The 24,995-nt window shown below is 45.7% G+C and overlaps 1 protein-coding gene across 7 annotated transcripts in view; it reads right to left on the bottom strand.

Annotated features, from left to right (window-relative positions):
- Window positions 1-24,995, bottom strand: part of SVIL (supervillin) — a 230,723-nt gene that overhangs the window by 119,616 nt on the left and 86,112 nt on the right. The window contains exon 1 of one of the 7 annotated variants that reach the window (XM_078450298.2): window positions 18,794-19,024. The exons of the other annotated variants lie outside the window; for them this stretch is intronic. Within the exon in view, the coding sequence (XP_078306424.2) occupies window positions 18,794-18,809 (16 nt within the window). The 5' untranslated portion in view covers window positions 18,810-19,024. Of the gene's footprint in view, window positions 1-18,793; window positions 19,025-24,995 lie in introns of those variants that run through there. 7 annotated transcript variants of the gene reach the window in all.

The raw sequence follows: 24,995 nt of genomic DNA, 5'->3' as shown, positions 1-24,995 counted from the left end.
CTGGTTCCAGGTGCCCTCAGCAAGCATCTGCTAAATAAAGTGACCCATGAAATCCAAACTAATGAGGCTTTATTATCAGCTAAATGAAAGGGCTTTTGCTGTTTTCAGTTGTCCGTATCGTAAATTAAAATACCGATAGTTATAAAAGTGAGGCAGGCTCATGAAAAAGTAACAGGTCTCTCTTTAGACATATAAACTGAGGCAATAATATATTGTTTTGTGTATAAACGTCACGGTGCTGTGAACATCTGATTGAGAAGCTCACATCTGACGAAACCATAAACATGCATCCCGAGGCTGTAGCACGCTATTGTTTCACTCTCCTGTCCCCCACCTTTCTGGAAAGTGGCAGAACCACAACTAATGCCATTCCGAAGTGAGTTCTTACAGGACGTTAGGTGCTCTGGGATGTACCAGGGTAGCAGAGATCACTGTCGTGCCAACTTGGTGCACTGGCCTTGGCTGCGGGACGCTCCATGCTGAGAAGGGCTCTCGCCCACCACACGTGGGGAAGTACAAGTTCACAAGACCAAGGATGACAGAGTCTCTCAGGAGCACAAACTCTCACAAAAGCTGAATACCTGTGGGTTCCCATTTCTGTTTGAAATTCTACCTCACTTGCCCAGATGCTGTTCAGTTTCTTGCTGCTGGGATTTTTCCCCTTAATGGCGAGGTCTCCGCCATGGAGATTTAAATGTCAAGGGGTCCACAGCTACGGGTCTCTGTTACTTCTGTAGGAAAAGGCAGGTGGCGTCTCACAAGACCCACTGCGTGATCGAAATTAACAAGACACGGAAACAGCTACTGTTAAAATATTCAAAAGTGAGCTCTGGCAGGTAAAATGCTGACTTGGAAAAGAAAGCCTAGTGGATTTGCAAGCAAAATCTGTGTGAGCGCTATACTGTCGGTATAAACAAAATTCAAACAATTTACCCAAATGTTTCTATTCACTTATGTTCTACCTCATTTTCCAGAGCTAGAGAAAGGGTGGTGGCAATCCGTTAACTTCAACCCAGTGTCCAAATGTAAAGAAAACAAATCTCCACAGTTCTAAATTATTGATTTTTTAAAGCTTTAAACAAAGGCAGGACTTTGGATATTCGGGTGCACATCACAAGTTATCAAAAATAGTGACCCAGGCTGAAACATACCTCAGAGGTTGTGGCCCTCATCTCTGTGTTATACTTAAAACTTTTGATAGCAGCCATGTTAAGATTTGTATAGTTTGGGGGCACTTGTGAGAAAAGGAGGGGGGGGGGGTCTGTAGGTTTACACTGAAACTGTATAATGTTTTATACAGATGTATACAAATGTTTTGTACAAATTACACGCGATTTTAAAAGTGCAAACAAAGCACAATTGGTCCCAGGGTCTCCTGCGGACTCTGAGGGGAGGTGCCAGTTGGAAGTAAACTGGTAAATGCCTGGACTTTGCCCTGAAACCTGCACATGAAGAATATCAGCTGCGGTCCCTCAAGTTCCCAAAAAGCTTCAGTTGGGACCTTGGCGCAGGGGGAGGGGGGACACATCTTATTCTCCCCACCCCACCCCCCTAACCCCAGCCTCCAGGAAGATTCCAGGCCCAGGGACCCAGTTAGTTCTCCCTCAGACTCAGGTCCTCAGAATTCAGGTGGCTTTCACTAAACTCTGACCAGGCTGGTTACCAAAACCCGAATATGTCAAATACTTGCTACTCCTGACCCCCCTGCTTCCTTTATCACACCCAGGAACCCACAGCGCTTGGGCAATTCACCTCCAGCCCAAACACTCTAAGGAAAAGAATGAAACGTTACAGAAGTTCCCAAGTTAGCCACAGATTTTATAATTATTGAAATAGAATATCTACAATTATAAAGTCATATAATATATACTTTGAATAGTGTGTCCAACTTAATCAAGAGTGTTTAACACTGTATACATATTAAGCTACAGTCAACACACAAGTCCTACAATTTTTTTTTTTTTTAAAAGAAGACAGTATCTTATTAATTGTACAGATTCCAAACCCTATCCTTGGAGATTCAATAAGCCCTTTCATTCTTAATGTACACCCAGTTCTAAACAGCTTGGTTGTCTGATTCCCCAGCCCCTGAAGAGATGCTGAGAAGCTTCTGGAAGGTTAAGAACGCTAAGGAAAGAGGGGAGGAGGAGCTGGCCCAGTGCTGGAGGACTCCCTCACATCTCCTTAGGTATGCCTTTGCTACCCAACATCTGCGAAGCCAGGCAGTGAAAGTCCAAACTAGATTGGTCTCCTCCTTCGTGGAATTTGGGGTTCTTGTACACGGGGCCCCGGAAGTGGCCCCCTCCATATTTCCAGGACTGAAGACAGGTGTGCACAGCCTCAGGGAGCACTGAAAGGAGGTTTGCCGGGAGAGCAGGTAGAGCGGTCCTGTTCCCAGCGAGCCTGCTAGAGCCGACATGCAAGGCCTCGCGGGGCACAGCGTGGGGACGGCACACTGAGGCCCAAGTGCCCTGACAGCAATGACACTTACTTACGCAGGATGGGGACACAGGAACAGAAGGGCCATAGCCCCTCCATTGAATAGAAAAGGAAAGGAATTCCATTCATCCTACTACTCAGTTTCTCGACGGGGAAAGAATTAAGTACGCCCAGAACAAACTACCCTTTAGGTGGGTAAATCTTTTAAACTCAGTTTTAAAGACATACATACAGATCGCACAGGGGAAAAGTCCACAGCCCATTCTTGCTCTTGGTTTCTACGTGTTCCTACCCCGTGGGCTGGCTCCACCCCCACTGTCCCACACACCTTCTTCAAGTGCCTCACAGTTCCACGCCATCGTGATTGTCTCCATGGCGCTCACCACAGGACTACAGGCATCAGGCCACCGGTCACGGAGGGCAGACGAAGCGACCCACCTGCCCCGGGGCAGGTGTTCAACCCGCTGGGCCTGCTTTCTCCTCCTTCCCTTGCCCCCAGTGGTCACTGGGGGAACAGCAGCTGTCCTTCTGCCCTTGCGGCCTCCTGTGGGTCATCACTCCTCAGGCCTCCTTCACAGACCATTCCAGAACCTGCTTTTCCACAGTGGCGCATCACGAGGTGGTGGTTTGCACGTCTCGTGCCCCTTCCCCTCGTGAGAACCTCCCTCTGGTGACAGCTCAGCTGCGCCAGGTGGACGCACCTGCCATTTGTCTTTTAAAAATCCCTTTCCCGTGGCGCCTGAGTGACTCTTGATTTTAGCGCAGGTCATGATATCACGGTTTGTGAGTTCGAATCCTGCATCGGGCTCTGCGTTGACAGCATGGAGCCTGTTTGGGATTCGCCGTCTCTCTTCTCTCTCTCTCTCTCTCTCTCTCCCTGCCCCTCCCTGCTCTCTTTCTCTCAAAATAAATAAACATGCGGGGACGCCTGGGTGGCTCAGTCAGTTGAGCATCCGACTTCCGCTCAGGTCATCTCACAGTTTGTAAGTTCAAGCCCTGCGATGGGCTCTATGCTGACAGCTCAGAGCCTGGAGCTAGCTTCTGATTGTATGTCTCCCTCTCCCTCCCTCTCTCTCTCTCTCTGCCCCTCCACCACTCATGTTCTATCTCTCTCAAAAATAAACACTAAAAAATTAAAAAAAAATAAATCAATAAACACGTAAAAAAATAAAATAAAATAAAAATTCCTTTTCCTCTGGGCACAGAGTTCATGGTGAAAGCACTTCAGCAGGCCGTCAGCAAGAGTGGTTAAAGGGCTTGGGAAATGATGCCACAATTTGTGAGGTATGGGTAGAGCCCGCTGGACCTTCAGCCAGAGGGGTCACCCCATCGGCCCCTGCGCTCTCCCCTTTCCCACCTCCTTAGCTGTGGAAACCAAGTTCTTGCCCCGTGGCAGGTACAGACAGAAGTTTCCCAAGGCAAGCATAAATCGACACTTGCTCTTTCCACGTGTACGGCCTTCAACGGCACACAATGTGCTTTCAATATCTCACTTGATCTTCACTTCACAAAAATGGACATTGTAAAAGGGTTTTGTCATCGTCAAAGCCCTTTAGTCAACGTGGCTTCACATGGTCCTGCTGGCATGACGGGGAACTCCCCCGTTCCCCTTTCACAGATGAGGAAACGGACCCCCAGAGAGGCTACGCCAGAGTTGGCGAGAGATGAGGAAAAAGCACACAGCTCACCCGGGGGGTCCCCAACAAGGGTGTGAGGCTGAAGAAGGGCTGTCCGACCCGAAAACTGCACAAAAGCCCTGGCTCCCTGCTTGAGGTTTTGAAAGCAGAGGTGACCAACCTGAATTGCAGGTTCAAGTCTGGAGCCTGGCTGCTCCCGGCTCTAGTTCCCTCTCCCTCCTTCCCTCCACCCTCCCTCCTTGCCTCTCGGCTCTCCCACTTCAGTGGGGACTTGCAGATATTTTGAAAAGGATTATCCCATATGTTCTAAACCCCAGCAGCAACCACCTCTGCGGTGAGCAGGGCACCGGGCCTGGAAATGTGCGTCTTGGGCCATTGGGAGAAGTGCCTTCCTTTCTTCTTATGAATCATGTGAAAAGCCTATTAGGCTTTATTCAAAACTGCTGTTTTTAAGTCTTTGCGATCCTGGCTCTGTAGACACTGGACTCTGGCTAAGCAAAGGGTGAAGTGAGAAAGAGATGGAAACAAGACTCTTGCTACATTCTTCTGGTGACAGATTTGGAACATGAGCTAATGCACAGGCCAGCCCTGCCAAAGCTGAACAAAAACAATGCTATCTACAGCTGCCTCGGGGCATCTTTCTGAGCACAAAATAGCCTCTCCCCACTCCCTCCCAGAGGCAGCTCAGGTTTTTTGTTGTGTTTTTTTTTTTTTTTAAGTTGATGCAAGGGTGTGGATAAACTTTGCAAGCCAATATATCATTTGGTTTAGCTTTAGAAATATTTGATCATGCTGATCTGGCAAAGAGCAAAAAAAAAGCGTTCTCTAGCAGGAAAAGTTGGTCTCCGCAGTAACTAGTTGGAGCAAGTCAGTAACTATTTGGAGACACAGACAGAAGGGGAGTCTCAGGCTGACTGAGGGTCTGACTCTCCCCACGCTGAGTTCAACCCTTGACTCCTGAGCTTGACTTTGGCCTTCGGGCAAACTCAAAGGCTAACAGCTGCTTTTTCCTGTTGCCTAGAAAATGTAGAACAAGTTCTCAATCACAAGACGCTTCTTGTTTCTCTTTTCGTTTTTTCCCCAGTGTTTGCTCAGTCGTTCTTGTATGTTTTAAATTGTTTTGAAGCCCTCCAGTGGGAAGCACAAAAACGAAAATCAATTCCCAGACGGTTGCCTGGCCAGATTTGGGTTCCTCGTGAGTTGCGAGAACCACAGCCCACAGGGCAAATGTAATTTATAGCAAATGTGAAAGATGTTCACGAAGCTTACGTTAACTAGGATATTGTTAACTGGAGCCCTCTTCTGTGTCGTTTGCTATTCTGAATGCCTGTCATTCTGAATGGACCAAGCGGAGGTAGGGGCAAGGTATCATTTACATGTCGCCCACGAATGAACTGAGAAAATACGCTACAAGTAGCAAAAAAGATGCTCTACTATTTAGTACTTTGGGCGAGATGAAATTCTTGTAAGAATCACTGAAAAATTTAACTTTCATTTGGAACCTCATGGTAGCATTAGCATTACCTTTAGGGATGGAACGGGCTTTGGAAATCCTCTGGATTAGCAGATGGTTCTTTAACAGAGTGTCAGACCCTCCTCAAGAGCCTTAGCGCCCCCCTCCCCCTTGCCCCAGCCACACCCCAGAACCGATGGGACCAGAATCCGCAGGTGGGATCCAGGCTAGGGGATCTTGTGAGAACTGCCCCCAGAGGGATGTGTCGGGGGCAGCCTGGGGTAAGAGCCGCGGCTCCTTGAACCTCCCCGTCTGACGAAGGAGCCCACACAGGTTGGCCAAGGTGGCATCAGCAGCAAAGGCAAGACAGCAAGAACTCAAGAGTTTCCTTTTTTAAACACCAGCAACATTTACGTGGTAAAGTTTGTCGCCAGGTGGTGTATTTAAACAAGCATTATCAGTGAATATGTGATTCAAATATTATGTCCCAGAACTTGGGGAGAAAAGGATCCCACTCAAACTCCTGGAGTGGAATTGTGCTAAAAACTTAGCCAAACAAGTTGCCAGTGAACCAGGGAAAGGAGGAGACGAGACCACGGAAGGTCATCCTAACTAACGTCCCTCTGTTGCACCGCATAGCCCCCTCCCACGCCTCCATGCTAGGGGACCCCTTTTGTAGCAGATCATAGCTCGAAGGACCAACAGACCCAAATTACATTGATACATGTTACAATTAAGTGCCAGTTCATTTCTAACACGCGGATGGTGAGCAAGGCACTTGCAGAAATCAGATATAACCACAGGACACAGGCACTCCCCTGGTGTCTGCTGTGCTCTTTTCTCTAAAACCCTCTTTCCTGGCTCCATTTTCCCCTGTCATTAATCTACATTACTCATGTGCTAACTTGAAAGCTTTATATTTTGTTGTGGCTTTTCATCCTCTGTATCACAGAAACATGTTACTACAATTACACAAGATTGTCATCCAAGGAAAATAGCTAACACCACCAGCATAAATAAGTTCCCAAAGACACGAAAAACAAAACAAATCCCCCCTAGAGTTTTATTTGTTCAGTTTGTTTTCCAAAATACCACATGCCACGTTTTAATCGAAAACCAACGTGCGCATCAGATTTACACATCAGATTTACCAAAGGTCTTGCCCTGGGCCCATTTCAGGACCGAACCCATGGCTTTCAGCTCTGATACCACCATAGGCAACTAATGACAGGACTTGGATCGGACTTAATGCAAAGAGCTGCCCAGAGGTCAAGGGCTTGGGCTCTTTCAGATAGACAAGAGTTCAAACCCCAGCACTGGTGTTTTCCAGTGCTCCGAGGCCAATTATACCCCACCTAAGATGGAGGTTAGAAGGTTAGAAGGTTGTTCTAAGGATCGAGGACACTCCCGTCTATGATACAGCTTCCGGCTGCACGAGGCTACCTGGTGCCTCAGCTGCTCCCCATCCCACTCTGGCACTCCTTCCCAGCACACACATACACACATCGTCACCTGTCCAGTCCGTGCTCTTGGACCCTTATCCAGTTTTACTCTCCTAATTGTTTCTCTTTTTACCAGCTCACGGTCTGCTAGGATCACTGTAAATTCCACTTCATCCAAATCAGTGAGTGTTCGGGGGTCTACGTGAGATCTGCTAGCGATCTTTCAAAACACGGGACCCCGGATTATCAGGTTACGTTTCGATCTTTTCGCGTTTAACCACGTATGGGGCTATGAACAATCCAAAACACCCGTCCCTGCCAGCACAGCTTTGACTATGCTGCAACAGTTCACAGACGAGGAGAACACGTTGGGATGTTTCACCAAGCGCCGCCCCCCCCACGTGGTATAACTTCCAACACCACTGCCTTGCCTGCCACGCTTTCACCCGCTGCTCCGGGGCAGGCAGGACCCTGGGTCCAGGCTCCACCAGCAAGAAAGCCCACGCTCTTCCACGAAGGGGCTAGGGCAGCTTCAGTGTTCACCACCACAATGATTTTTGGAAGAGAGGACACACAAATGTCTCCATTTCGAATACAATATAAATGTGTGTAGGGTCCTACCTTCTAAGCAAACACCTGTAAATGTGTGAACTTGCAAAGCTGCAGTTTTCATGGCTTTGTAATATAACGTGTAAAGATGAAAACTGTCAGGTCTGAAAGATGACTACATCTAATGTTAAATGGAAAGCGGAGAGAAATACCAAAAAATTCTTTAGAATCTCTACATTTCCACTAAGATGATGTGGAAGGACTTCCTCAAGGGCCTGATTACTGGATGCTCAGAGTCCCTTCTTCCCCCCCCCCCCCCTTGGAGGTGCCTTTTCTTGAGTTGAATGAAAACAAGTGGTCACCAGGGCACAGTTGTGCCGTGAAAAGCAGTCAGTCCCTGTGAAGGAGTAACCCTGTGACAGCCCCAGAGCCCCGGCCCTTCTCTCTCATCCTCTGACCTAATACACAACAGTGGAATTGCAAAGAACCCCTTCTTTCTTCCTTATAAAGAAGAAAATAAGGGGCACCTGGGTGGCTCAGTCAGCATCCCACTTCAGCTCAGGTCATGATCTCATGGTTTGTGAGTTCATGCCCCACCCGGGGTTCTCTGCCATCAGCACAGAGCCTGCTTCTGCTCCTCTGTCCCCTCCCCTCTCTCTCTGCTCTCTGCCCTTCCCCCGCCGGTTCTCTCTCTCTCTCTTTGTCAACTTAAGAAAAGAAGAAGGAGAAAAGAAATGGGGAGGAGAGAAGTTAGTACTTTGGTTTCCCGAAAGACTAAACATAGCAATCTTTGTCTCGCACAGAAGGAGTTCTGTTGCGCATGGTGTGAAGCTGACAGGTGCGGATGTGCAGTTTTTAAAACAAAAATGAAAAAGGCATCCAGCAAGCAAATGCTTGAAGTCTCAAACACAAGTAAAACGGCTCTGGCTCCGGGCTAAAAACTCCCCAGAGAATCAGGATATAATTTATGGCCAGACAGTTCATCTGATTTCTTCACCTGTAGTTTTGAAACATACCTGGTATTCACATTTATTAGAGCAGCTGGTTGGACCAGGAAGGTGATGAAATGGCAGAGGAATGGCTGAAGGGAGCCTTCCCCCTCACAACACTTGCAAGATCTTACTTAATCCAAGTACCCATCTAGAGCTGGTCAGACCACATTCTGAACAAAACGTATATTGAAAAGCACATTTAATGGGCACCTGAGGCATATGTTTTCAAATGACCTAACTGTTATTTTTGGATTTTTACTCGATTCGTATAAAATTATACTGCTAATAGATGTAATACATAAAACCAGAACTTGATCTGCAAAGGTGACTCTATGTCCTGAGCCCACAGCACGGTCTCTTAAAACCCAGCTTACGTTTGTAATTTCTTGATTCATGTGATTCCAATGAAGCTACAAAGTAGGAGAAGGTTTGCAGGGAAACATGCCAGCCCTCTCCTTGGTTTCCTAGTACACGATTAGTTTCTGGTCGGTCCTTACAGACTTTCTTTAGGCAAGAAAATACGAGCAAATGCTTCCCTGTGCGTTTTGTGCACAAACACAGAGCACCCTAAGCGATGTTCCTTGGGGATCTGTCCCTACAGGTGCACAGACGACATCTTCCCACGTTGCCCTCATCTTGTCACAGCTGTGCAGTATTCTATCATTTACCCACCCAGCCCCCTGTTGATGGGCATCGAAGTCTGCTATTTGACACAAAGCTACACTGCATAACCTCTGATGTAAGCAAACTGCCCCACACAGACATGGTGCCATTTTCATTCCCATCAGCAATGGTTCTTGGTTCCCCAGCTCATAACTGACTTCTAGATGTTCGCCCTACTGAGGCTTGCTGGTCACAGTACATTTTTATTTCTTTTACTCTGAATGCAATTGAGCACCTTTTCACCTGATTTACACCCATTTAAATGTCCTTTCTCCCATTTTGTGTGTTGTCAGTTTCGAAGCTTTGCCAATTTTCCTCCAGTGCTTTTTTTTGTTTGTTTTGATTTGGTTTGGTTTGGTGTGTGTGTGTGTGTATGTGTGTGTGCGTGTGTGTTTAGGATTTCTGGAAGTTTACATATTAATATGTTAATCACATATCTGTGATAGGAGCTGCAGGTAGTTTTCCTAGTTTTTCTTTTCTCTTTGGTGGTTCGCACCCCCCAACCCCCCCCCCCCCCCCACTGTGGGAAAGTGGTGGAGTTTTTTAAATATGGTTAATTTTTATCAATCTTTTATTTCATGGCTTCTGCACTGTAAAGCATTAGGGAACGTCTGCCAAACCTACAGCTATGAAGAAATTTTTCCTGTTTCATTCTAGTACTTGTTTTAGTTTGAAAAAATTTAAACCTACATAGAGACAGTGCTACGACGAGCATGAGGTACGCCTTTCTACTTTTTTTTCAAATTCTTCTTGAATTATTTAGGAGTGTTTTACAGATTTCTACACCTAGGTTTCAGATACTTCAGGTTAAATTATTCCTTGATATTTTATCCATTTTATTGCCTTCATAGACATGGTCTTTCCTTCCTCTGAGGTCTTCCAGCGGGATGTCTGGAGGTACAGCTTTTAACAGTGTCAAGTTCTTGTTCTCTGCCTCAAAAGATGCTCAGAGGCCCAGGTTCACCTGGGCTGTGACCCAGGCCACATCCCTGAAGCAGAGCTGGGAGCAAGCCAAATCAGGCCACAGCCTTCCTGAACTACTCCAGTCCCATTCATGGGCAAGGCTCAAGGAGATGGGAACCTGGAATAAGCAGAGAAAGGACAAAGCCACGGGACCTGTCTCCAGGTTTTCTGTCGAGCTTTTATGCAACAAATAATTTGCTCTGTGATTAACTGTATTGCAAGACAGGCATCTACTGACAACTTGTTTGCATCTCTACAGAAGGTCACAAAAGGCCCTCGGTGATCACTCAGGCTACCTACAGACATGCAGCTGGGCAGGACTGGTTCTCTACTGGGAGAGACGCCTCGAGATAGCCGAGGAGAGGACTGGCGTTATCTCTCCAGCAGAATCCTCTCTCACTAAAGGCACCGTGCTGCACCTGCTTTCCTTCCTGCACATCCAAGCAACCCCTCGGGCTGGGCGATCCTGCCCACGCCACCCTGACCCCTTCCCTTCTCTTCCTGCTGCCGTCAGTGTGCTTCAAGACTTGTACAATCCCAGCCTCCTCACTACCTCAGTAGTCAGTCCATCCTTCGGCGGCCCAAAGTCCCAAGGTTTCCTGTGGCCAAGAAACACACACCCCTTTTCTCGTCATTCAAGGCTGTCCGTTGACCGAACAATGTCCATTCATGGTACCTTCACCCGCCCTTCCCTCTTGCCCGCCAACCTCCATCATTCCACTTGTCAAATTCCTACCCATCGTCTACATCTGTGAAGTCTCCGTGGACTCCCTCCCGGGCCTCCACTCCTGTGCCTTGTGACACAAACTGTGTCCCATCAAACTGTGACTGTGTGTGTGCACGGCACCTCTGAGCTTCAGGGCTGCCCGAGGCTCTCCAGTACCCAAAGCACTGCTTGCTTACACATTTCCGAGTTACGTTGGTGTGCTTGCCATGCACCTCAGATCTACCTCCTTCAGCTCTTGCAACATGTAACATCTTGCTTTCTTTTTGCCTTTCTGGATAAGAGTGAGTAACACTTAACGATAATACCCACAAGGTGCCTGAGAGGAAGGTTGCCTTCTCCTTCCTCAGTTCAGTGTCTACACCGATGACAATCTCTACAATTCAACAGCCTTACCCGAATCCCTCTCAATGTAATTCGTGCTTTACTTTCGTTTGGTAGGAAGAAAGCTCGTTCACTGCCTTGAGAACACCGCTCCTTCGCATTTTTTTTAAGGTCTAAAAGCACTCAAAAGCCCCTCTGTTTAAAAGATTTAACTGTTTCAGGGGCGCCTGGGTGGCTCAGCCGGTCAAGCGTCCGACTCCTGGTTTTGGCTCAGGTCCCGATCTCGAGGTTCGTGGGTTCGAGCCCCTCGTCGGGCTCTGTGCTGATGTCGTGGAACCTGCTTCAGACTCTTTCTCTCCCTCTCTGCACCTCCCCCCACTCATGTTGTGTGTCTCTCTCTCTCTCTCAAAATAAATAAATAAATAAATGAATGAATAAATAAATAAATAAACTTAAAAAAATAAAAACATAAAAAAAATAAAAGATGCAACTGTTTCAAATGTACGGGCTGTGGGGACACGGCTCTGACTCCCCTCAGGGCCGGCGGCAGGGGAGAACCGCCCGTGTCAAGTGTTACTCATCCCCAAATGCTCCCAAGCCAGGACAGGATGTGATAAGAGTCTCTTTTTAGCTCTGGCAGGCATGTCCCTATGACATATGATGGTTCAAATGCCACCCCTTGTTTCAGATAAAAATTACTCGACACTTTATAACATCCTGGGATATTCTGGAGGGGAATGGGGAACAAACTAATGTCAAAGGCAGAGCAGTTCTTGAACTCAAGAGGTACCAAAACAGGCCGGGTTGACTACCGTTAGATGTGGCTACAAAGCAGACCGGTCCCCAGCTCTGCAGTATGCTGCAGGCGAGGGACAGAAGTACCTTGGAAGTAAAGCGACAGCTTGTAGAGCTGCTGATCTCAACCAGTCAGAACTCAGAGTGAATCCTTCAAGGTGACGGGAGCCAGCTGTTTCCCTGGGACCCCACCACTTGGGGCAGCCTCGAAGTTCAAGATTAGATCTGGATATTGTAAGAAAAGGGGCCATACCAGCAACAAGGGGGAAGAATCTCTCATTCCAGACATTCAGCTCTAGGAGACAGCAAACGGCATAGTGGGAGGGGTGAGGCTGTGGAACAGTGTGAAATCTGTCAGCAAACTGTTGCCTCGGTTTTTTTATAGAAATATTCTATCTGCCCGAGGGGACGGCCCAGAGGTTGGCGGGACTCACTTACTCAGCTACCTCAGAAACTACCAACCCTCAGCCCTTCTTCCCATTATGTGTCAGAAGAGAATCTGTTTGGACTCGGGTGCCATGTGTGTGCCAGCAGGGTGCTGAGGTCGTTTGAGCAAAGGTCCTGGGAATCTGGAGAAACACAGGCAGTTAAAGTGACCACAGGCTCTTAATGGCCAACAGAAATTTAATCCCCTCGTTCTAGTTATTCTCAGGGAAAACTGTTCAGAGTGTCCCGTTGTCCTTCTATCCCCCTTCTTGCTTCTCATGTGTTAGAGATGACATCAGGCGGCAGGATGACTGAGCATTCTTTTTACATCATGCGTGACGCAGCAATGGCATTGGAAGTGATCTCCACTCTAAGCCCGGCTGAATTATAGGTGAATCGCTTACAAACGGACACGTGATCTCCCTACCTTGAGAACGCAGGGTTTGGGAGCAGCGCTGTCTTCCCCACGTGCTCTGCCCATATACGCTGCAGTTGAGCAAACAATTTATATTTCAAAGAAACAGCTGTGGAGCTTTGGATCTGGTAAAAATAAGAGGATGTCGGGGGGCACCTGGGTGGCTCAGTCGGTTGAGCGTCCGACTTCGGCTCAGGTCATGATCTCACAGCTCAAGAGTTTGAGCCCCGAGTCGGGCTCTGTGCTGTCAGCTCAGAGCCTGGAACCTGCTTCGGATTCTGTGTCTCCCTCTCTCTCTCTGCCTCCCCCCTCACACCCTGTCTCTCAAAAATAAAATAAACGTTAAAAAAATTTAAAAGACACAAAACACTTAGCAAAGGAAAATTCGATTTTCAAAATATCCTTAGATCCTTGCAAGTATGCTTTTCCTAGTCACTTATGTCCTGACCGTACAGCTAATTAGAACAACGTCCATGAAGCCCCACTGCAGGTGGGTCCATTCACATGCCACACGGATGGGTAGGCATTGGACCAAGATGCTACAGAGGGAGGGACAGGGGGCCAATGCCAGTGACACCCACCATGCTATCAGAATCACTGGGTGTGGGGGGTGGGGATTATAGTCTCTACCCCCCAGGTCTGGGATGGGGTCCAACGAGAGCTTTATCAAGCAATTCTACTGATCATTCAATCTTAGAAAACAATCACCTTGATGAATTGTGATCTATTTCAAACTGATGATATGATTCTAACTGAAATATATTTCAATTAACCCAGAATTTCCTCTAGATGAATAAATATGCAGATATTCATCTATAATTTGATATTTGAACCAAAATAATATTTTCTTTCTTTTTTTTTTTTTTTTTTTAAAGAAAACCACCTAAGGGTACTAAAATCCAGGTAATTTTCCAGGTAAGTTTCTAAAATTTAAGGTACTAAATTTAAGGTACCAAATCTAAGGTACTAAAATCCAGGTAAGTTTCCAAAACCTACCCAACTCCACCAAAGCAGGAAAGTTTTCCCTTCCCCTTGTGGGATGTGTAAGATTTATGATGAAGGCTTTCTTGGTGTGAACCGGCTATAGAATGTAGGTGAAATCTGATGTATTGAGCTCCACATTCTCAGGAAACTGGCTTTGGAATGATCAGTCAGGCATCGGGAATAGCCTTTATCATTATTACTAAGATAATATTTTTAAAAATTTTAAGTTTATTTATTTATTTATTTATTTATTTATTTTGAGAGAAAGAGAGCAAGCAAGAATGAGTGGGTGAGGGGCAGAGAGGGAGGGAGAGAGAATCCCAAGCAGGCCCCACACTGTCAGTATCGAGCCCAATGCAGGGCTCAAACTCATGGACCATGAGATCAGGACCTAAGCTGAAACTGAGAGCTGGACACTTAACCAACTGGGCCGCCCAGGCGTCCCTATCATTTCTAACATTTTATTTGAAAAATTTTTAATTAAATGATATGAAACCATTTCGATAGATTCCAAAGAAATCACTAGCTCAAATCATCCACTTTTAACACCAAAGTTACAGAAAAGCACTGCAATAAAATTTTAGTTAAAAAAAATCCTTCCAGCTTAAGGCTAAAATCGAAACCTAGACATCATCTTAGCCCCAAAGAAGGTTAATAATAACAATCTCCAAATAAATACTGCCATCCAGCAAAAGCTGCTTTCAATGTTTTACGTGTATCAGCTCACTTGATCCTCAAAACAAACCTTTGGCCATGTACTATTGTCAGTCCCATTTTACAGATGAGGAAATTGAGACAGAACCTGAGTTCCCTGCCCATGCTAATGGAACTAAATGTGTTGGAATGGGTACCCATTGAGTCCAGCTCCAGGGGCCACAGAGAGAGCCTAAAGTCAGGTATCAGGTTTGAACTTTCAAGTAAGTAAATCACATTAGCAAACCTTTTAAGGCAAAAGACAGCGTCTATTTAAGAAACAGAGTGATTTTTAAATTGCCATTATTAAAACGATCATACCACAACGACCCTATCTCATTTGCTTCACATTTAAAATTAAACAATTTTCTAGACATTTGCCACCTTGTTTTTCAACCTTTTAAAACATCCCAACTCTCTCAGTTACTTAAAAAAAACTCGCCGGTGTATTATTTAGCATATTGTCCCCATCAGCGCAAAGCAAATTCAACAAAGGACTGGAATAATGACAGATTTTATTTCAATTTTATTGGCAGGAACTTCTGTGTCTAATTGCTCATTTTGTTAAGAGCTAAAAACTAGTTGCTCCTCACTTATTACCTACAATATGAAAACGAAACTGTTTAAAACAAAACATTTAATTACTCTCCTTCGGGAGAAGGCTTGAATGAATCACAAGTGTTACAAGGCACATTTTCACTAAGGAGCGTGGCAGATGAGGACATCGAACGGGCTTTCAGCTCTTTATGCTTTTGGCTGATTCCCGTGTGGGTCTGTGTGGGCCCGTGCATGGGCGTAGGTGTGTTTGTTCCATTCATTAATTTCTTCGTTGTACAACTATTTATGGAACACTTGTTATGTACCAATTATTGGGACAATAATGGTTAGAAGTCCTAAATATCAGACATACCAGTATAAATATCAGTACAAAAACATTTTCTAAATCCTGTTTAGAAATGCCTAAAAATGTTTGCCACTTTGAGATACCCAATTTCAGAGTAATTATGAGTTCACCACCCTAACTTCCTCCCGTTAATTTCAGCAACTTTAAACCGAAGTTGATTCTTTTCCTACAGAATCAGTACTCACATAATACCCTGTCTAAACAATATACTTCTAAAGAAGACCAAGTTCAGTTTTTAAATACTTACCAACTCAAGGTTTTTTCAACATATAACTAGGTGACTTAATGAAACCATCACTATTTGGGGAAATTGTATTTCTAGCTTTAGGATAAAAACATGTAAACCTGTTCTGTAACACTAGAGTTCGGGCAATCAGGATATATATATATATATATATATATATATATATATATATATATATATATGCAAGTTGTTCCAAAATCAAATGCAATCTATAATAAAATGATATATACAAGACAGACTCTGATAAATAAAACCTCACACTGAAAATCTGTTAATTTGACACTAGGATTTACTGTACTGCACCCATATTTTCTAAGTAAAGTGCACAGAGCATCACGTATTTGTCTTAACAACAACAGGTTTCATTTGAAATTTCAAATAATACATTAATTCTTTTGCCCAATCCTAATATGAGACTACAGAGTGCAGCCAGAGTGCACTCAAAGCTGTTCTGCCCAGGCCCAGGTCCACGCAGAGCCAGTATTGGGTGGCTCTAGAATATTCTCGTGTGCCTGAGTGTTCCACAGGTAGGGCTCTGTGTGTGTGTGTGTGTGTGTGTGTGTGTGTGTGTGTATGAGTGTGCATGTTGTTCTTCATGCTCTTATCTGGTTACTTAAATCTAAGTCAACTAGAAAACCGGCAAATTCATATTGAAAAATCCTGTCCACTTAACCAAAAGGCTCCCTAAAGTATGTTCAAGGAAACCACTTTTGGAGAGAGTCCTTGGAGGGATCCTCCTAGGTGATTACGACATGAGGTTCCCGTGTGCGCCCCAAGGTATACAGTCTACTTATTGTTTCTGTGTGGCTCTCCTTGAACAAAGGGGTTAGATTTAGACAACAGATGCCTCCTTGAGTATTTCACAGTGTGGCCGAGATGCTGAGGTTTTTAAATCCTAAATCACAATGTCATGGGTCATTCTAGTAACTGCTAATCATGTGACACAATAATTGTGAATGCACTACGAGGGGATAAGACCGCTTCTGAGTGTCTCATGCACGCAGACGGCAAAGGGTGTTTTCATGGAGGCTGGTGAATCCCATCCTCTTTGGGGTAGGAGAACGTTGCATAAATCTGATTTTACACAAAGCTCTAGAATCATCCCACACCCCAACAGCTGCACACAGTTCAGATTAAGAATCAAGACCTCTTAGGGGCGCCTGAGTGGCTCAGGGGGTTGAGTGTCCAACTTTGGCTCAGGTCATGATCTCACAGTTCGTGAGTTAGAGCCCCGCGTCGGGCTCTGTGCTGACAGCTAGGAGCCTGGAAACTGCTTCGGATTCTGTGTCTCCCTCTCTGTCTGCCCCTCCCCACTCATGCTCTGTCTCTCTGTCTTAAAAATAAATAAAACATTACAAAAAAGATTAAAAAAAAAAAGAATCAAGACCTCCACACACGGTTCTTAGGGAGGGGAAGATTTATGGTAGAGTTTGTCAAATTCAAGTTTTACTTTATGTCCATAATGCTGTGGAACAGAAAACACTGTTTTGTTTTGTTTTTTTCTGACTGCAACAGGCTGTTTGCAGCTCCTTCACAAAACAAGACCCCACTGTAGAGATGAGGCGTGGCCTCTGGGGCCTCGGGCAGAATTTTTCTGGATTTGTGGCTGCACAAAGCACACGTCAAAGCACGGTCAGACTTCCTCAGCTCTGCTCCTCACACGGACCCACAATGCCTGGCACAGTCTAGAGCCTCTCGACCACTGACAAGACCCAGATGCCTTCCTTCTACTCACGTGTAACTGTCCAGATACAGTGGTCATGGCGGATCAGGGAGAACGACCGGGTCTGCCTCTCACCCTCCGCTGCCCTTTCTCTCACAGGGCACAGTTGGGGCCTTTCGGCAGACAACTCAATGCAGAGCGCTGGTGTGGCCTCCAAGCGTCTGAAGACTCCAGAAGCACATGGCGGAGTGTCAACTTGGACAAGACAAGTGTCAACTTGGGATCCAGGTGGCTTTGCCATCACCTAAGTAGCCCAGAATGACAACAACCAAGTACCCCAGTGGAAAGATAAAGTGAGGAGGTCATGGCCTCCAGAATCTAAACAGAAATGTTAAGATTAACGATCTTCTTTGATCCCGATCCCCTCAGAGGACTGAAAGAAGACGCGAAGCCCCAAAACATGTTTTCCCCAGTCATCCAATGTTTAACTTCTTGTCTAAACTTCAGTTGCTCAAGAATATATATTTAAGGAGATTTTCAGTACCAGAGAAGAAACGTGTTCAGATGGATAGTGAGTCATAGTCAAAGCCTGTGTGAGAAAAACAAGGGATTCTGTGTAATTTGTCGGGCTGTCAAACTTTAAGGACCCTTCTGCCAAAATGATTTCGGTCAGTGAAAACTAAAACTAACCAGACGTATGACAAATGTTTACAACCAGGGTCAAGAGTGTTTACGCGCCAGCAGTCAGCTTTTAAAGCACAAGAGCTTTGACCAAAGATGAACTGAATGCAGCCAGCGCTTAATGCTCCTGGGAAGAGACGAGAACTCACGGCCACCGCTGGCAAAGTCCACAGATGCACAGGACCTGTCAAGTATGGCTGAGCTGGGGGTCATCTCCTTGTGGGGCGAGATCTATTTTTAAAGGCCAGCACATACACACACACACTATGATATGGTTTCCCCTAGAAAGCCAGAACGGCCGAATAATTACCACATTTCTAATTTTACATTTGAGTTAACAATACCAGAGCAGCAGCAGAGATTTGGTTGCCATTTGTGTGCCACTAAAATTAAACTGCAGCATACAGTACTCATTTTCTCCTTATCGCTAGTGCCACACGACATATTGAAAGATGCCAAGTAGGAACAAAGAAGAAAGAAAAATATAAGCGCATATTTTTTGGCTGTTATTCGGACATATCCACACGGAGGCATATAATGTGCATGCGAACAGAGATAACGTGAAGGAAAGATGACCAATTTGCTCTACCAAGAAATGAGTCTCTTTCCACAAAATATAATGAGGCCTACAAATCAGACTCCATGTTGCAGAACACAATAATTTTTAAGAGATCATCTATAGTATTAATCGTACTACAGAAGGGTCAGAACTGTGTAAAGGGAGATTTTATGTCTGTATAAACATACACACACACACACACGTATTTTAAAAACTGCACACATTAAAATCAGTAAAACTTACAGATATCCATGGCCATGTTGCTTATGTCTTGACTTAGCTGAAGATAAAAGAGAAGTAGCAAGAGAAAAGAAAATACGAGAATAGAGAAGAAAAATAGGAAGTGAAAAGATGAAAAGAGGACAGGAACAGAAGAGGAAGGAAAGAAAGAAGAAGAAAGGGAAGGGAAGGAAAGGAAAGTGAAGGAAAGGAAAAAGAAAGAAGAGGGGAACAGACAAGAGGAGGAAACGGATGTGGCTGACTCACCTTATATTGTCCCTAAATACCCACCCACCCCTCTGACAAACCAAAGAAGGTCAGGTGGTAACGAGGAGCCCCAACTCGATTGGTTATTTTAAAAACATCTATTCAGCTCAACAGCTGAGCTGAATAGTTTTTGATATATGGTCATCTAATCTAATTAACTACATCGATTCATCCGCACTCGATGCAAGGGTTCCACAGGGGCAACGAGGCACTGTCCCTGCCTCTTGCTTGGTGTATTTAGTAATGGATCACTACATTCTTTTCAGATACAAGTCAGTCCTGTTGCACCTGTAGGGTGAAACATCACTCTGGTCTATTTTGATTTCAGGTGGGAAGCGGTGGAGTGGAGCATAATCGGACCTGCTTGCATTACTCCATGCATGAGGACACCAGGACTTTCTCCGAGCTTGCTCAGACCAGCCAATGGCTGTGGGAGCCGAAAGGTGGCCGGAGGAGACTTTCCCAGGGAAGGCAGTAAGCTCCCTGAGGCGGGGAGGCGGGGAGGCGGGGAGGCTGGGAGGGTTGGCGAGGAGAGGCATTCCCACACTGAGGGGAATGGGCGTGCGAGAGCAGATGGTGTGGGTGAATGCCTCGTCGCTCGGCGACTTGTGCCGGCTGGCGGGGTCCCCTCTGTTCTTCCCACCAGGCTGCCCGACTCTGCCTTCTCCACTCTCGGAGGCTCACCAGCCACAGGCATCTGGGGAACACGCAGAATCCTTAGTCGGCACGGCCGGCACTCAAAAATAACTAGGATGGATGGATGAGGGGTATCCTGCAGGCTTGGTAAGTAGAGCCGTCCCATGAGCTGCCATCACAGAAAAGTCTCCTCACCACCCACACCACGGCCCTGGTTCCCAGAGGACAGCTTGAGTTCGCACCCACAGGTATAAAAAAAGGTAAAAGCGAAAATAAGCAAAAAAATTCACGTAAAGTCACTTCTCACAAAACCCCATCACTTTCAGCCAAAACACAAACGTAGGAAAAAACAACAAAGCCACAATAAAGCCCAGGTTGACATGCCGGCAACCTATCCGAGGACACCCCTCCAAACGACTTTGCCACTGCATTGGCGGCCCTCCCATCCACACCGACCATCAGGCAGGTGCTGCCCGGCGGACCGAAGGACCCAATTCTAAGGCTGTTATTGGACTGTAAAGCCACACAATTCAAAACGTGGAAGTGAACACTGAATGTGTCCAGGGCCACAAAGAACCTACAGAACCATACAGTGTGTGCACCCGCTTACCCTGGGGGTGTGTATTTGTGGACGGGTGGGAGGAATGGGGAATCCACAGGAAAGCCTCCTCGGAGGCGATACGTTTCCACGAGCTCTTGAAAAGCACAGAGTTTTCTATGTTCCCTCTGCTATCCAAGTATCACCCACCCCGTGGCTATGTCAACAGGTGACGCACTGTAGCCCCCTGCTCGTATCAGTAGACGCACGGGGCGTACATCCGCTTCCTCTGGACCTGTGACGTCCAACACAGTGGTACTGGAGCTTAAACGAATTAAAAGTAACTTAAAAGTTCGATTCCTCAATTGCCCTTGCCACATTTTCAAGTGCTCGATAGCCGCCTGTGGCCTGAGGGTACCGTGCAGAACACTCCCATCCAGAGAACACAGCCATCAACACGGGGAGTTGTACTGAGCAGCGATGACCCAGACTTGTGGGCTGCCCGAACCTGTTCCAGCCGGTGGATGCTAAACCTTCACACGTTCCAGGGGTACGCCCCCACATGGGGTCACCTAGAGACCTCCAGGCACCTCACTTCTATTCAAAAATTGGAACGTGACTTTAGTTTCTCATGGGAGTCACAGCCCAGCTCCTTCAGCAAAAAATGGAAAACATGGGGCACCTGGGTGGCTTAGTCAGTTGGGAGTCCAACTCTTGATTTTGGCTCATGTCATAATCCCAGGGTCGTGGGATCAAACCCCACGTCAGGCTCAGTGCTGAGCCTGGAGCCTGCTTAAGACTCTCTCTCTCTCTCTGCCCCTCCTTCCTGCTCATGATCTCTAAAAAAAAAAAAAAAAAAAAAAAAAAGTTAAGAAAAAAAAAAACAATGGATCCTCACCTCCATTAAATGAGCTTTTAAAACAAGGAACATTTTTCATATACGTTTTGGGAGATACCATAACCTCCTAAAGCCTGTTTGTGTACCTATTTAAAAACATTCGCTCAGTAAGAGCACCTTTCGCAGTGATGGCCTGAAACCCAACTTCTCTGCAATAAAAATGTTGGCTCCACACTGCCCTATTGTCTACCTGTTAGTCTTTTTTTTTTTTTTTATAACTTGAGCTCATTAATTATAGAAATCATCACCAGCCTCACATTAGCCAGAGAGAGGCTATGAATAAAAATTAGCTCAGAAAACTCTCTCCATTAAAATACCAAGGTAATTTGTTCTCAAATCTTAGCATATCCGTTTACCATGTGATTAGCATTTTTATCTGGAGCTACTGAATAAATTGTAATTTACTTTTAATGAAATAATTACCTTGTGAAGGACAAAGGTTGAAATGTTTATAGCCCTATGAACCAAGAACACCCTTTACAACTGGTGCAAAATTCAACGTAAAAATTTAACAAAATTCTGGGCGCCTGGGTGGCTCAGTCGGTTCAGTGTCCAACTTCGGCTCAGGTCATGATCTCACGGTTTGTCAGTTCAAGACCCCCACCGGGCTCTGTGCTGACAGCTCGGAGCCCGGAGCCTGGAGCCTGCTTCAGATTCTGTGTCTCCCTCTCTCTCTGCCCCTCCCCCATTCGTGCTCTGTCTCTCGCTACCTTTCAAAAATGAATAAATGTTAAAAAAAAAAAAAAAAGAATGAACGTCTGGCAGCGAGCTAATAAGTGTAAAGCGACAAAAAACAAAACACAAACAAACGAAAAAAAAAGAAAAAAAGCGGAGCATACCCTACTCCTGTTGTGAACAGGAAAATTCTGTCTCAGGCATCCCTCCTGGGGTTTGCCATGACCACTCTGGGGTTTCACAAAGTGCAAAAGAAGAATAAATTAGGCTATAGGAACTAAAATTTAAGTATTTAAATGGACACAAAAGAAAACACTGAGAAAACCAAAAATAAAGGATCACAGACAAAGAACAGTGACCAAGCCAACCAAGGAGGAAGAACAGGCTACATCAAGCCAGTATGGTGAGAACACACTTTAAAACACGTACATATTCTTTCTCAAGACATTTCTGGCTTGGTCCTGCTCTGCTGCCTTGAGCCACACCTTCCAGATGCAGGGTTTCCTTTCCAGGGGAGACCAGAGTACTTGCAAGCTTTGAAGTCTTTGAATTATAGGATCCAATAGGTAGAGGGGACCTTAGAAATCCTCCATTCCAATGCTCACTTTAATGAATGAGGCTCAGAGAGGGTAAGAACTTACCCAAAGTCACACAGCTGGTCGTCAACACCAGGGCTGCTCCCGCTTACTCTGCCACTGCCCCCAAGCATTCCTCAGGATCAAACACCCTTAATTTCCAAATGAAAATCTCTTCCCCCACTGAGAGCAGGGAAAACCGTTTCTCCGGAGCTCTGGGAGGTGGGCTGAGGTGGGTGGGGCACAAAGATTCTTTGCTATCATTGCTTTCACACTATTTTCCTCCGCTTGGCTCCCGGCTCCACCTTCTTGCTGAAGTTCTCTTTTGAAATATTTAAGGACTGTTAGATGTCTGCAAGCTCCCTGAAGCCTCCAGAGAGAAGAACTGATACAAATCCAACTCAATGAATTCCATCTCAAATGGGAGGATCCCGCGTTGGGGTAGAAGGCATCGCATGAAGCTTACTCATCCTCCACGACCGCATCACAACGATATTTACCGGATCACAGAATTTTAAAATATTCAACACTTTCAATCAAAAATGCATGAAATAATAAAGCCAAATGATTATGTGTGTCTGGCTAAAATGAACATCTGGTGGAAATTAAGACCATGAACATAATTTGGAGAGCCATCTACCTCTGAACAGCATGCCCGAGTTTATTTTTCTAACCTGGCTCAAGCCTACAGAGCCATTAGCTGGGGAAGGTACTGGAAGTGATACTTGCAAACAAACAATAATGTTACAATGCCATTTGTCCTTCCCTTTCATAACAGCAACTGTTAAAGGTATGAAGTAATTGCACAATAAACAATGTCCCTGAGCCTGGAAATCTGAAATCCCTGCTTTAATTAAATTTTTTTTTTCCTAAGGAAATCTACACAAAACAGTACTAAAATTTTCAAAGGTTATTTTACCTTTCATCACCCACTTCGTAATTCAACATATTTTAAGGAACTGAAAATCAACTGCTTTCCTGTTTGAATTTCGGCTGGCCTGGCTTGTTTCATTGAATGTGTGAGCAAGTGCATATGTATATTTTAAATCTTTGGTTACATGACGTAAAGTTAGGTACAGTGTTTATATTTCACTTTTTTAATGTTTATTTCGAGAGAGAGAGGGAGAGAGAGCTATTGGGGGGGGGGGGGAGGAACAGAGAGGAAGGGAGAGAGAGAGAATCCCAAGCAGGGTCCACACTGTCGGCCCAGAGCCAGATGTGGAGCTAGATCTCATGAAACGTGAGATCATGACCTGAGCCGAAATCAAGAGTCGGATGCCAGGACTGAGCCACCTAGGTGCCCCCAGCTTCAGTGTTTTCAGAATGTATGAAAAGCTCAGGGCTCAAAATATTTAAAATACTGGATATCTCAAAAAATCTAAAAATACCAATTGATTTTTCTGTTCAATGACACTCTATGTCTGAGGCTAAGTTATTTGCCAACTTTCCATACTCAGAACATAACTGAAAATCCAGAAAGAAACATGAAGCCTCTGATTAACTGAAGCAGTTCACAGATTACTGTGACTTATACAAGCCCTTTGCATCGTCACTCAGAAACTTTATACACGATTCTATCAATACTATATAGGATACAGATGCTGACATATGTACAGGCAGATCATATAATTCACCATATAGAGGGCAGCAGAAGAATGTTGACCTTAACCCTACGAAGGTAAGCTGCAGCAGGGAGGAGACAGGGCATGATTTAGAAAATAAAGGTGTTAAGGGGCGCCTGGGCGGCGCAGTTGGTTAAGCGTCCGACTTCAGCCAGGTCACGATCTCGCGGTCCATGAGTTCGAGCCCCGCGTCAGGCTCTGGGCTGATGGCTCGGAGCCTGGAGCCTGTTTCCGATTCTGCGTCTCCCTCTCTCTCTGCCCCTCCCCCGTTCATGCTCTGTCTCTCTCTGTCCCAAAAATAAATAAAAAACGTTGGAAAAAAAAAATTAAAAAAAAAAAAAAAAAAAAGAAAAGAAAGGTGTTAGGAGAGCTCCAGAACATAGCGGTCAGTGTAGACCCAAGGCAGGATCCTCATAAAGAGGTGCTCAGCGTTAAAGCAATCGGGAGATCACGTGGGTCTGGGAGGGCAAAAGCAGCTCTACGGAGCTGTGGGTGTTGAGGAGCGAGTGTGCGGTGAAAGAAATAGCTGATCGCTCGAGGTCAAGGGGATCTTTATTTAGGACGGAGGAAACTTGAGTCTGTTTTCAGTGTGAGGAGGAGGAGGAGGAGCCAGGAGGAAGGCAGACCTTGGAAGAGAAATGGGGTGGTTGGGGGGGGGGGGCAACTGTGTAAGCAAAGGGTGGGAAGGGATGGCAAGAAAAGCCCAGAGAAGGTTAGCCTGTAAGATCACCTCTACCACGGGAAGCCCTCGGCTCTCCCTCCAACCTGATCGTTTCATCTCAGTGGTTCCATAAGGAAGCAGTGTAGTGTTTCGTTTTGTTTTAATGTTGATTTAGTTTTGAGAGAGAGAGCGTGAGCAGGGGAGGGACAGAGAGAGACAGAAGGAGACATAGAATCCAAAGCAGGCTCCTTCCAGGCTCTGAGCTGTCAGCACAGAGCATGACACGGGCTCGAACCCGCTAATCAGGAGATCGTGACCTGGGCCGACATCGGATGCTTAATCGACTGAGCCACC

The sequence above is a fragment of the Panthera onca genome, chromosome B4 (genome assembly GCF_046562875.1).
Source record: "Panthera onca isolate mPanOnc1 chromosome B4, mPanOnc1 haplotype 2, whole genome shotgun sequence".
Taxonomy (NCBI): domain Eukaryota; kingdom Metazoa; phylum Chordata; class Mammalia; order Carnivora; family Felidae; genus Panthera; species Panthera onca.
This window is presented reverse-complemented; position numbering and strand designations above follow the sequence as displayed.